The sequence below is a fragment of the Accipiter gentilis genome, chromosome 31, assembly GCF_929443795.1.
Source record: "Accipiter gentilis chromosome 31, bAccGen1.1, whole genome shotgun sequence".
NCBI lineage: Eukaryota > Metazoa > Chordata > Aves > Accipitriformes > Accipitridae > Astur > Astur gentilis.
The window spans coordinates 469,617-484,194 of NC_064910.1; the positions used below are offsets into that span (position 1 = coordinate 469,617).

At 38.7% G+C, this 14,578-nt stretch overlaps 1 protein-coding gene across 5 annotated transcripts in view; it reads left to right on the forward strand.

Annotated features, from left to right (window-relative positions):
- MYO16 (myosin XVI) overlaps positions 1-14,578 on the forward strand; it is a 385,302-nt gene that overhangs the window by 217,375 nt on the left and 153,349 nt on the right. For all 5 annotated transcript variants that reach the window (XM_049834474.1, XM_049834472.1, XM_049834470.1 and 2 more), the window contains exons 14-16: positions 3,469-3,574; positions 7,148-7,265; positions 12,014-12,161. In XM_049834474.1, coding sequence (XP_049690431.1) covers positions 3,469-3,574; positions 7,148-7,265; positions 12,014-12,161 — 372 coding nt within the window. The remainder of the gene's footprint in view (positions 1-3,468; positions 3,575-7,147; positions 7,266-12,013; positions 12,162-14,578) is intronic.

A 14,578-nucleotide genomic window follows, 5' to 3' on the forward strand; every position in this document is an offset into this window, starting at 1 on the left:
TCTCAGCAACCAAATTCTAGTGAATTCTGACCCTTGAACTGTACTCTAGCAACCACTTTAGCCAACAAACTGCTGTGACACTGCTGGAAAAAACGTCAATCCCTGTAAAATTAACAGTTGAACTGAGAGTGTTGAATCTTTGTGGCTGTGTCACTGCAATGTTTAGGAAACAGCAACCTTGAGGTGTATTCAAGAAGGCACAGAAACTGTCCATTCTGTACATCCTTGCATGGTCCTGTGTTATCTTGGGCCACAGCTTGCAGTGAAAAACAAAACACAGCTGTTGTGGTTTAACCCCAGTCAGCAACTAAGCACCACGCAGCCACTCACTGCCCCCCATCCAGTGGGATGGGGGAGAAAATCGGGGAAAAAGAAGTAAAACTCCTGGGTTGAGGTAAGAACGGTTTAATAGAACAGAAAAGAAGAAACTAATAATGATAATGATAACACTAATAAAATGACAACAGCAATAATAAAAGGATTGGAATGTACAAATGATGCGCAGGGCAATAGCTCACCAACCGCCGACCGACACCCAGCCAGTCCCCGAGCGGCGATTCCCTGCCCCCCACTTCCCAGTTCCTAAACTAGATGGGACGTCTCATGGTATGGAATACACCGTTGGCCAGTTTGGGTCAGGTGCCCTGGTTGTGTCCTGTGCCAACTTCTTGTGCCCCTCCAGCTTTCTCGCTGGCTAGGCATGAAAAGCTGAAAAATCCTTGACTATAGTCTAAACAATACTGAGCAACAACTGAAAACATCAGTGTTATCAAGGTCCTTCGCATACTGAACTCAAAACATAGCACTGTACCAGCTACTAGGAAGACAGTGAACTCTATCCCAGCTGAAACCAGGACAACAGCTTTATTTAAAATCACTTGTGAAGTGGGGAAACTGATGGTGAAGATTCCAGTTCCTTTGAGAAGGCATTTTTCTGTTTTTAATTATAATTTGCATGCCTGCTTTTGAAATACTTGAAGACAATCAAAGGTGCATCAAATACTATTTTGGCATCCCTTCTTCCCTCCCCATCCCACAATTTCTTTAGTTGTGAGAAAGATTTTTTTGAAAAATAACCCCACCCTGCTAATCTTGGAAAAGCCTTCCGTTAAAGGAGCTGGTTTTGGCAGATGAGGTTGGGCCTAAGCAAACAAAATAATAAAATACTTCAACAATTTGCTGAATACCAAGTCTTATTCAGCCCTCAGACTGGTACAAATACTTGTCTGCTGGATATAAAGGGCAGTACACGTTGGACAAGCTGTGAGTTGTTACAAACTATGAATTATTTCAGATCTGATTTTCAAACGTATATGAACACTTCTGCTCAGTGGCGTCATCTGTAGCTGTGACTGTACTAAACTTAAGAGATGTTTTAACTTACGAGAAGTTCCTTAACAGCTGAAATAACAGAAGAGCCACTGTTGCTGAACTTGTTGGTAACCTGCGGTATAGTGATAGCAGGTTGCAGCTGTGATTTTGGATTAAGTATGTTGTGCGGGGACAAAATTATTCCATCATCATGACACACATGCCAGTGGACTGGCCAATGTGAGTGGGCAGTAGGAGGGGTGGTGCTGGATAGATTTATATCTGTCTGTAAGCTCACTGACTTTCTGAATAATACAGGTGTAAGATCTGTAATTTGCAAGACTATGAAATGTCTCTAGGGGAGGAGTATCGCAGGACTAATGCCCTGTTTCTCTTTATTCTGCTCCTGTTAGTGATAACAGGCAAGGGAAAAATGGAATTTAGACACTACCAGTATAAAGGCAGAAAGCTAATGCTAATTCTTAAGAACAGAGGCAGCATTGTACAATTAGCATTTGAGTAAAGTCATCATTAAGAGGGCAGAGAAACGTGGATTTCAGAGGGTGACATCGAGTATCATCTGGCTTCTGAAACTCTTCCAGAAAGTTAGAAGCTGAAGGTCTGAGCGAGGGATAGTGCACTTATGGAGCACCTTGTCAATTCTGTGGAGATAACAGTTTGATTAATAGCTGTGACAGTGACCTTCTTGACTTCACATGATTTCTTTTGTTCTAAGACCTGGTTTAAATATGGCTTTGTGACCTATTATTTGAGGTTTTTGCATAACATATAACGAGGTTACAAACCTTTGCAGTCTTGGACCACAAACTTCCTACTGAAGCTAATATGAATTTGAAGTCCAGGGTCGGACTCCAGCTTGTTACAGAAACATGGATGACATAGATAAAAGCAGTTTGACACATCACATATAGTAATGAGACAGACATCTGTCTTGTCACCCAAGATGACAGTTTACCAGACAAACTAATAAGATACTCACCAGTGCTGTCCATAAGAGTTGAATGAGATTAAATGGTGCAGAGATCCCATCCCTGCCTAATTATGAAGACCTTTTTGTCCTTCCTTCTTTTGTTTCTTCCTTTAATTGATTTCTACTTTGAAGTGAGATTTGAATAGATAAAGCAATGGCCAGACAGATACTATGTTTTGCTGCCCTCTCATTTTCAGAAACTGAACTATAGAGATAACAGACTGACGAGCCAGCATGGCTATTGTACTTGTGAAAAATGTAACTGGCTTTTGTAGAAGCAGCCTTTTAAATCTGATCAAGCAGATAAATGAAGGAGGAGCATCAAATTACATTTTGTTTGGTTCAGTTGTCTATAAAGAAAACAACTTCTTATAATTGAAGTAAGAAATTCTTACATTACTTTCTTAATCAGACTTCACTAACTTTATCCTTTCCATCTCTTTTGTTTCTTTTCCTTCCTTCTCCGTGCTTAAAGTGCACTATTGAGTTTGCTTCCTTCCCCCATCCCTCCGCTTTTCTGTTGTTTCTTCCCACCTTCAGTGTTCATATTGCCTTTTGCCTTGTTTTCTTTGCTCATTTAACCCTTCAGAGATTCTCATTCTTTGGAATATTTATTCCACATCATGAATAAGAAATTAAGTGAAACAGGATCACTGAAGTCAGAGTGTATTGCACTGCAGAAACTGGGCAGGTTGTAAAATCAATCATCTTTTTCTTTTCCTTCCTGTTCCTTTCCTATTTCCTTTCCCTTCTTCCCATTGTATTCTACCCTTTCCTTCTGTCTCCCATCGTTACCACAGTAGTATTTCCCCATCTGCAAAGACAACCAGGCAGCATAAGTGGGCTTCTTTGCTGGACAGAAGATAAAGGAGGGGATAAAATCTGTGCTATAAGTAGCTTCAAAATGGCTTGAAAGCTTTAGATTTGATTGGCTTGGCTTGTGGTGCAAGACAATATAGCTTGACAGCTCTGACAGCTCTCCAGAACATAGGCAGCCAGACTATCTCCTACGTTCTGCTCTATGCCATCATAAACCTTCTGTTACTTGAAATGGAAGTTTGACTGAGATATCTTAAATCCATTCAAAAAGAGCTAGTAGAGAATATAAATAACACACCAAGAAAATAACAATGATTTCCCCCTCTCTCTTGCCTGTCATCTTGCAGTGGAGAAAGTGGTTCTGGGAAGACTGAAGCCTGCAAACAGATAGTGAAGCACCTCACTTGCAGAGCCAGCTCCAGCAGAAATACCTTTGATACAAAGATACAACATGTAAGTAGTGTTCTGATCATTGAGTAGAACAAAGCAAAAATCTGGCCTCTTGGACAGACAAAGACATTTGAACTGTAAGGAAAATGGCATCTGCTGTGCAGAAGTTTGTAAAGGGTCTGTTTTCACCGTTGGAAGTCAAAGGAGGTTTCTTTCCCTCAATTGACCTGACTGGGAACAGGATTAAGCTCCCATTGATGTGATGAGAGGAATCTGAAAAGTGGAGGCCAGTTTTGTGTCTATATGTTTTGGTGACTTTGGAAAGCAGTGTTTCAGTGAATAGGAACGTTTGTGTGATAAGGTACTATCTCCTAAATGTGTACTAACTGTCTTCTGTAAGTAAATAAATTTATCTGTATAGTTGTGGTGATGCTTCTCTGGACAGTATAGGAAGTGGTGAGGCAACTGAAGTAGTAGTAAGACAGATACTGGAAAGTTGCAAGAAAACTGCAAGGACTGAACAAATTTATATGGCCCAGTGTTTGTATACTAAATATGTTTATGAAATAGGCAAGAGTTCTGAATATTTGCTCAGTCATATTTCATTCCCATAGCAGAACCAAATTGTGCTTAGTGCATATCATGAAATTATGAGAACCTGCTTCACATATCAGATGAATTTCTCTCCTTGCTAGTACATTGTAAATATAAGTTTTTGTTTGACTGAGCGTTGCAAATTTCACTGTTACAGCTGTACACTACTAGAAGGGTTCATACTGACCTTTTAAAATTATGCTGAACCCTAGATTGCCAATTCACATTCTTTTAAAAAACTGCCTTTCCTGATAAAACTTCTCATCTGAGATCCAGCTCAGAGATAGATTTACACAGAATGTTTCAGCACAGTCTGCATTATCATAGCTCAGTTCTGAGTTACATACTTAAAAAAAAATACATTTAGACTCTTCAACCCCCTCTGGTGACCTTCCTCTCCAGCACTTACAGTCAACCTGAGATACTTCTTTTTTTAAGCTTTCACCTGCCATGTGCATGATATTCAGCAGAACTCTAGAATCATTCGTTGTGGGGTTTTTTTAATAGCATCACATGCATCATTGAAAACACTTTGCTTGCTTCCTGAATTATGCATGATTCAGTCCAGAAAGATGATAAAATAGTGTCAGAAGTACAGCTGATACTAATAGACAACCTACAAATCAGGATTATCGGGATGTGGGAAAGGCTACAGGTAGACTGCTTCATTTTTTGCACATTCCAGCTGATAAGGTAATAGAAGTCCTGTGGATTTTAGAGAACAGTGTTGTATTTGTGTTTTTTGAAGACATTAAAAAAGCATGATAACACTGAAAACACTACAACCGAATAAGCTGTAGCTTTGCTTTACTTCATGTATACAATTGCCATGTTAAAGTGTTTTTCACAGTGTTGTCTGATTCATTGTTGATGTTTCTAAACTGACACATTTAATCTTGGTTTCACGTGACAATGTTAAGAATATCCTTGTTATTTTTTCACTTTTTTGATTTAAATTTTAAAGTCTACTGTTGTAATAATACCATTATGTAGGAACAGTACACTTCTACTTTATTTTTAAACCCAGGAGCCAGATCTACAACTGGTGTCTATTTCTGCTGTGTATTTTTTTTATTTACTACCTACACAGGTTTACTTACAGTTTTGAACTGATGAGGCCATAGACGTTATTCAAGTAGAACTGCAAATTTCAGTTCAGACCCTCCAAGTTCTTTTCTTTCCTGAAGTTCAGATTAACTAGTGAGTAGAAGAATTAAGTAAATAAGTAACTTTGTGAATAAGCAACTGAAAACTGTGTGCTTTGGATATAAATATGGCAGCAGTGGGAATCGGGAGGTGTGGGAAGTAGTATTGTCTCTGCTGCAATATATCTCCTGACCACAGGAAAATTCCTAGGGACAACCGTCATGAGCCAGTGCAAATGAAGTAAGGTGGTGTCCTCAGTTAAGAAGAGGAATCAGTGTGGGAGGGGGTTGGCCAGGCCTAATTTTCTCCATCTAAAAATGAGTTGACTCTCTAGACTAGTTTAACCTACTCTACATCTGTGTAGTAAACTGAACAACAATCCCTAACATGCAGTTGTTACGCTGCTCCCTGACACAGCTTAAATCCCCAACAGGTCCTGTGGCCACAGTTCAGAGGACAGCATGTGCCAGGGACCATTCACAACAGCATGTCCACTCTGTTGTGCAAAAGAAGAGGTGTTAGATATCTGAATGTGAACCTTATTGTGCCGCTTGCCATTGAGGGTAGAGAGTCCTGCTCCTGGTCTTATTTAGTTTAATAGCATGGATGTAGCAATATGAGTCAATGCGTCTTAGTCAATGCAGGCAGAAGAGAATCATCACATATTAAGAAAAATGGGTTGCCTTTTGGTTATAGAAAGATCCCTTGTAACTAGCTTAGCTGGGACACCTGACTTCAGACAGCAAAGGTAGAGGTAGTAAATGCCACCCATGGGGAATCAATTAGAGGTTCTGGTTTAGTTGCTTTATAAAGTGCTTTAATGAACACGATAGCCTGGATTTGTTCCTGCTGCAGTGATGCATAGCACCATTAAAGTTAATAAAGCAGCATGGGTTAAACCAAGTGCTGAATTAGCCTAATGAGCAAATAAATCCTCAACACTACGGGAGTAGAACCAAAACTAGGCAGACTAGTTTTCTGCTGCCACCTACTGCACAAATGGATGATTTAATTAATAATTCTGAAAAGTCTGATTTTCGGAGCTTCTGTCTTTATGATTGGAACCACATGTTATCTGTGCCACTCCACAGCCCTCTTCTCTCCCCAGCTATGTCATCCAGCTTCAGCAAAACACTGTTACATCAGAACAGCAGTGTATTTGGGCCACATTGCAATGAATTTCTTGGGATGCAAAAGAGGAAAGTGCTAAAGGGAATACTTCAGGGTGTAACAGGTATAAGAAACTAATTAGACATAATAAAGCTAAATACAGAGAAAACATGGAATAAAGATGGCATATGTAATGCTTTCTTTTTAAATGCTGTTTTAAAAAAACCTGCTGTGACCATGAAGATGTAACATGGAAATGCATTAGTGAGAGATGCCATAAAAAAGTCTGAATCTGTTTTTTTTCTTCGGTTTTTCCACTAGTATAATGCTGAAGTAATTCTATTTGAAATCCATAATTTATGCCATTTATGGCATCATGTAAAGCTTGTAAATTCCTTTGGTTGGTTATTAGTACCAACTGACTGTAACTTTACAAGCAAGGCTGCCTTCAAAGATCCTAATTTTTTTGCTAAGCATGCCAGCTCTGGGCATATGACTGCAGTCACTTGTATCCAAACTACTGGTAAGGGCACAGCTTGCATGTGAGCCATTGTCTTTCCCCTTCCATTTACAACTTCCACTATTCTGGCAGCACGTTTTTTTTCTTTTGAGCTATCTTACTTTAATTTCTATTTAGAAAAAAACTTTCAAGGAATTTGTTAAATTCCAAGCTGAAAAATGGTCTTGCCCCTGCAGTTACTGATCACAAACCAACCTCACTGATGTTTATTGAAATATCTTCCTGTTTATTTCCTCTCTTACTACTTCTTTATCATTGTCTTGCAGGTAAACTGTATCTTGGAGGCTTTTGGACATGCTAAGACACCCTTGAATGATTTTTCTAGCTGTTTTATAAAATATTTTGAGCTACAGTTTTGTGAGAAGAAAAAAATATTAATTGCAGGTAAGTATCATTTAATATGTTTATTTTGAAATCAACCACGGACTAGTAGATCAGGGATCCCAGTGTGCCATACACAGAGTTAGAGTACATGAAAGAGGCAAAGGTGTTTTAGGGAGTGTCAGAGGAACATGTTTAATAGGATGTGAATTCATAGCTTGTCAAGGGTAGTATTAAGAGGGAGAGCCCCATTCTGTGCAACCACGAGGTGGCAGAGAAAGACAAGAAAAAGAATTAACACCACTGATGCCTCTTCCTAGGAAACCACATTTCCCTTTATGCCCGAGATTAACAAACTATGACAGCTGTGTATTGCTTTACAGTGAAATAAAAGTGACAAAGAGATTGATTTTTGCATTTGTATCTTGTATTGGGTATTTTAAGTATCCCTTAAATAAGTGATAAACTCATGTGTTTAGGGCAAACAAAATAAAAGTATCCTCTGTAATACTGAAATTAGAAGTAATTAAGTACAGCTTTGAGATTCTTTTAAAGGAACTAGGAACCATACTGATGTTTATTCTCATTAGAGGTAAGATAGTGTGGAATTTGTGCCTGATTTCAGAGTAAGTGGGAGTCTGCTAATCTACACTAAGCGTTCATTAGTGGAAAAAAATGAATATTGGGCAAAACTTCATTTGGATTCTGAAAACTCTGATCTTTGGGGGCAGTCAGGGAGAGGTTTCATTTCTGGTCTGCATAGGTCATTGTAAGTTACTCTGTGCTAAAGCGAGAGTTGTGTGCAGAAATAACTGTACACAGTTTCCTACTTGCACTGATCTTCCTGGACGGATAAGCTGTGTGATGAGACACACTTTTGATCCAAGTAAATTAGATTCCGTTGGATAAATGTTTCCAAAATGACTCATTTTTTATCGATTTAAATATATTTATGCTTTTGGAAGAGTTTCCTAAAAATACCCTTTGGAAATGCTTCATAGTGGGAATTACAGTTAATTTTCTTGTGAGAGTTCACTGTACCCTAGCAAATACAATAGTTTCTTCAGTGAAAATGTCACTGCATGGGAAATTACTGTCACTTTTTTCTGATTTGTTTTACAATAGATATACAGCATGTTTGTAAAGAAAATGTAAAACCAAAAAGTGTGGTGGGTTCTTTTTTTTCCAAATATGAGCTATTGCGGGACGATTATAAAGAAAGTGATATAAACATTAGAATGGACTAAATAGCATCTGAATTGGGCTGACACCCCCACTTGAGTAGCCTTCTCGAGCTGGGAAGAGGGTGGGCTGCGCCCTACCTGCACGAACTGCCGTGCCACGCTCCTGGTTGCTGGCGCTCCTCAGGGCCATTCAAATCTCCCGCGGTTGCCCCGGCAAGGCCCACACCGCGTCAGCCTCTCTCGCAAGAGCCGCCTGCTCTGGCCAGATCCCTCCGCTCTTCCCCGGCGCTCCTGGACTTCGGGAACCTCCCTGTCCACCTCAGTCTAGCGCTTAAAATGGCAGACTTTGCTCTGGAACTCTACTGTTTTTCCCTTTTATTTCACACATCGGTTAACGAACATACCATTTCACTTTGTAGAAAAGCGTATTGCCCTAATAGTTTTCTTCCTGTAGGTCCATGGAGATGGTGCTCTGTTTGATTTTTGCTGACCAGAAACTCGAGTTTTCTTAACAGCTCTTCCCATTGCTGGAGATGCTAACTGAGATGAACTGTATTTAGCCTTATTAAAGTGGGTGACTTGAAGTACCTGAAAAGGGCTGAATTAATTTATGTCATCTAAATAAGTGGTGTTGCCTGTTGTTGAAGTTAAATGTATTAATTAATCAGATGATCTCCAGTAACATTTTTCTTGCTTTTATTAATCAATGAATGTTAAAAACACCTAAGTGATAGTTATGAAAGCCTTAGTGAAGATCATTGCACACAAAAATGTGATTAAAGATTAGTAATGGCCTCTTTTCAAATTAATTGATGGAAGGGTTAGTTTTACTGAGAAATAAGTTACAAGCACAATAGAAGATGGAAATCATGCTTCAGGTTCATCTATTGTATTTTACCCTGTAGAAATGGCAGCCAGGTAATGATTGATTCTGATGAAAGTGTGTGTCTGGGCCAGTCCTGCCACGATAGCTTAAGGCTACATTGCTTCAATTTGTAGTGTGCTGCAGAGTTACTGGAGCCAGAAACATATCCTGCTGCCAGCTTAATGACTTCCCAAGTGTGCCCTTTTACTTCCAGCACAGTTCTTTTTCCATAGCATAGCAACAGAGTGCTACATGGCCGAGACACAATTTCTCATAGTATAGGTTCCATAATAGCAGGAGTTCACTTCTACTTTTTTTGTAGGATGAACAAAAGGGGTAGATCATGTCTCCTTGGTTTGGTAAGTCAGCCATAGAACTCTTCTCTGTCAGTCCTGCTGTCTCTTCCAGAGGTAGAATCCCAGGCATGGTTTTGGTTGCCAGCAGATGTGTCAGGCCACGCCTGTTCTGTTAAATAAAAGAAAGGGTGGAAGGTGCCCCTGTGTTGTGTACCACTGACCTTCTGTACTGCTTAACTGGGATGTGTCTGGTATGGATTGGGCTGTGCAGAGTAGCACTTGCTGAGACCATGCATAGTTACACTTAGTTCAGGGACAGCATTTAACTTCTGAGACCTTTCTCAAAACGATATGTTCAAGATTCACCGATTTTGTTTCCCTCCACTGTACACTGTCTTTCAACCATGTTCTCGCAGGCTGCATTCCCACATACACACAGTTTCAAGTAACTTCAAGTTTGCTGTGTTTAATTTAACAGTTTAGACAGGAATTTAGAGCTCTCCAAAAGATAGGAAGATACTTGGGTGAAAATTAAAATATAATTACCAAATACAGGTGGTATAGCAATAACCAGGCTAGCTCTGAATGAGCTACTGTGGGTATTAGCAGCTGTATGGTGGCAGGAGCATGACATTCTGACTTCTAGCCTAGCCATTAGGCTAATGCAACTACTGTGCTTCTGATACACACTCTGACATGCAAGATCTAATCTGCATAACTTTGCTCAATATTGCATTGGGTGATATCTTTGAGTCCAAAACTGGTTCTGAAAATGCTGTTTCAACTATGCCCATCTTCAGAATTCTTTAAACTCCCACTATGCCTTCAAACTTCAGGTCTCAGACATCTGAAGTTGTGCTTCTGCATATGCCTTAGAAATGCAACAGTTTTGACTGCACCAAATAACTCAGTGCTGTTTTATGCCTAATCCCAGCTTGCTTCAAAAAAAAGTAAAACCAAAAAAAATTCTAAAAAACCATGATTGTCTCAAAAATGGTATGTGTTTAGAGAACATACTTACTGTGCTACAGGATGCATGTACCAGTATTTTCTATCACTGAATGTTCAAGAACTAGTTCATAAAGGATGGAGTCTAAGATGAGTTGGTTGTCTTCCAGACAATGGGAAGCTATGGTTTAATATTCTCTGTTTACAGGGTTTCAAAAATAAAGCTTGCCCATTGCTGCGAAGCGCACCTTACCCTCTAAACTCAACAGTCTTTTCCAGGGTAAGGATGCTCTCTAAGACCCCGTGAAAGCTCTGCCATATTGCAGAGATTGAAAAGCATAAAGTTGCAAGAGAATGTACTGCATCCTAGCCGTGGGGGTGCTCAGTTGTGTGTGAAGGCACATGCTTCTAGTCTTTGCACCATGGCTAGTATCTGAGTGGTGATGAGATAAAGTATACAAACAGTGGGGTAAGTGGGAACTGGAATCGGCTCACAGGTACAGGGTGTATACACCCTGTATACACCCTGACCTCTAGCTACTGTTAGGCATTCCCTTGTTCTCTTTAGCCTGCTGCATCTGGAACTGCATGGTGGTGTACACTCAGTGGAGGGCTGAAGAGTAACCTGCCCAACAGGGTGAATATCCCTCTGTCTCTTCAAATATACCTCTAAAATGCCTGTAATCTGGTGAGGCAGGTGAATGGACCTGAGAGTCTAGTATTTCCTTTGCTTCTGTGCTCTGCCTCTTTCAGAACCTTAGTGGGCCTGAGGTTACATATGATTCTATAATCAGCATTTCTGTAGGCAAATCGTGGTCAGATTCATCCTCCTTCACCTTCTTCCCAGATGTGTTGATTTACATGGCTTCTTGTTTGGCCAGCTCATTGTAGCCCTTCTGAGTTGCCCGTGTTTCTCCAGGCACAGGTTAGCGAGCTTGTTGATAACTGGTTTTGTAGAGGATTTGTCTGTTTGTAGCCATCTGGAAGTTAGGTGGTTCATCTAAACTATTATTCTGAGTGTTCTTGATTACCAACAGAGAAAGAGGAAATGGTTCCAAGGGCGTTTTTTCCAAGATGGCTTGAATCTGTCTTGCGTCTTTCTCTTTCCATTGAGAAGAAGCTTAGAATAGATGCTAATGCTCAGATGGCTACGCTTCAGTAAGATGACTGATGGCTTGTCTCTTAGAAAGTCTTGCTAAATACAACAGCTGGTTCCTCAAATAAGTGAAACAGTACAAATCAACATAATTATCTTTAAAATTGAGTTTAAAGGTAATGTAAGACAGTAAGTAAGTACGGTAAGACATTTGTTCCACTAATTTTAATGGAATTAGGGCTTTATACGTGATTTATATAGAAAACCATGGTAGAATGAATAGTAGTATTTTTGAATGCTCACCTTAGATCATTTTATAAGAAATACTGTTTATTCGTCACTGTTGCAGTGGTGAATGGTTTAAAATACATGTTTAGAGCAATCAGTATAATGATGAATTTATTTGTTTGTTTCTCAATCAGCTAGGATTTATACATACATGTTGGAGAAGTCTCGTGTCATTATGCAGCCTCTCAACCAGAGAAATTTTCGTGTTTTTTACTTGATGATGGATGGGCTGTCTGCTGAAGAAAAATACACCCTGTACCTCAGTAATTTGTCTGCACACAGGTAGGAAACAACTTTATATTTAGTATTAATTTTTCTCTTATTTTAGTGTCTCTTTTCTGTTGAGGTCCTTCCTCCAGTAGTTAACATTTGTGTTCTAACTTTTCAATGAGCTCCAAAATTATTTATTATTGAGTACCTGTTCATGAGGATTTAATTCTGGAGTACATGTACACTCTCTTAACAAGATTAGAGTATGATATCTATTAGGATTATTGCCTTAAAGGAGAGAAAGGAAGGAAACTCCTTAGTTATTTTTCTGTTTTCTGTGGACTAGAGTAGGTCTGTTCTGGTTGTTTTTTATCCCCCTCATGAAATGTTTTGTCTTCAGGAAAACTGTTCTATTAAAATTAGACTTCTATTATGGAATATGTCAATTTTTATGAAATGTGACTATATACAACTGATACTTCTGTTTTCATTTTGAATTTACTTTACTTCATATTATTAAGAAAAACAGAAACAAAGTTTTGACTGCTTTGAAACCAAGGATAGTATTCAACACCCAACACCTAAAATTAGGTCTTTGTGTGTGTCTCCACATGAGCTGGTTGTCTTTGGCTCTCATTTGCCGTCAGAGGAGACTGAATCCTTACTTAGCTCTTTATAGTTACATGTAGATGTGTGCTTCGGGGTGAACTGAACCACGTTTGTGGCTTCATAAACTGTGCTGACTACATCCCCTTTAATAGTAAAAGCTTAAATATAAAGAGCTGTATACAGACACCTAAATGTAGTGTGTCTAAGGCTGAATACACTCCAAATGTTTAATATAAGTGGAAGTTTTTGGTTTTACAGGAAAATTTGGGACTATCTCAAAATTTATTAAATCACATTCTTTTGGAATGAAAACATATTCCTGATTTAAATCATTTGCCTTTCTTTCTTCAGTCTTTCCTAAGAAGTATCACTGAAAGGAGAGAAGCCTATTTGCTCTTAAATTGGCTGAGTTTATGATGAGTAAAATGAGTAAGTGTAAAAAGACCAACAGTAATTAAAATTATGTAAAATGAGTGTTTTGAGTTTTTAATATCTAAGCCTTTTTCCCCTGGATTTTTCTCTCAACTTTTCTGTCTTCCACTCTGGCTAGTACTTGAATGAAATAGTAGTTCTAGATTTGGGGCCTGTAAATAGGAACATACCACATTAATTTTTGCAGAAAAAACTTCACTTGGTTCTGTTTTTTTCTTAAACACAAGTTTTCAGACTACCATTGTTTGGTAATGTTTTAAGCTGTTAGTACTTCTGGTATTGGACAGAATAGTGTAATGCAGTAGCTCTGAAGAAACCTGAGGCTAAGTTGCTTTACTAAAATTGGCCCACTTCAGAGAGGGGAAGGGGAAGAGTTAAATTCTATATTTTAAATCCTTTGAAGGCTTTGAAGACTAAAAGGATTCTGAGCTCCCAATAATTAATGTATTCCTCTTCTAGAAAAAGTTGTTTGGAGTCACTCAGTTTATTCAGACAATGAAACAGTTTGCAGTCACTTTGCAAGAAGCTCCAACAGGAAAGAACTTAGCAAAAACATGAATAATTAGATTCATATGAACAAAGCTTTATCTGATAAGATATCTGATAAGCATCCAAAAAGAACAAAATAGTATTTCTAAATAGATGCCTGAACACTGCAGTGCCAAAGCTTCAGAAGTAATTTATAGCTGACCGTTTGCATAAAGCTGCTTTTATCAATAAAGCTTTGCTTTGGCTACATAGAGTAGATTGTATCTTGTGTTATTGAGAGAGTGTTTGGGCCAAATATTTCTTACCTTCTGAGTGTTGTAGTTCAGTAGGCTAGATCTTTCTTGGTTGATAGAGGTAAACTAAGGGTGAATATCTACTCCATCAAACTCGTACATGAATCAGGAAGGCAGGATTTGGCCTCTTATAAATTCATGATTTCTGGCTTTGATGACATCATATCATTCTGGTAACATCAATAAGTGAATTTGTCATGTTTTCTTTAAGCAAGTGTAATCTTGACTCTAATAGTAAAATTAATTAGATAACAGCTCTTTTGAAACTATAGGTCTTTTACGCCCAACTGATTTTTTGATGATTTTCTTTGTGTTGTTTAATATTGCACCTTTATGTAGAAGATGGAACAATCTTAGGAAATAATGGCAGTTAAGATCACAAGATACCCCTATTTTTTCATTGTTTGCTTGCTTAAGCCATTGCTATATGAGAAATGAGACGTAGCGTTGTTTTTTCATTCTCATTGTAGATAAAAGTACCTTTAAGAGTCAAAATACTATTGTCAGTAGTGGTTATTTTTAGACTTGATGCTGTAAAATGTGAGAGGAAGTTCCTGTATTAAGCAGTATATAATCCTGGGTTAAGAGTTAATGTAAATAACTAAAAGGGGAAATCCCTCCCCTTTGGAGTCACTGAGAGTTTCAGTAAGGCTGGGGTTTCACCCC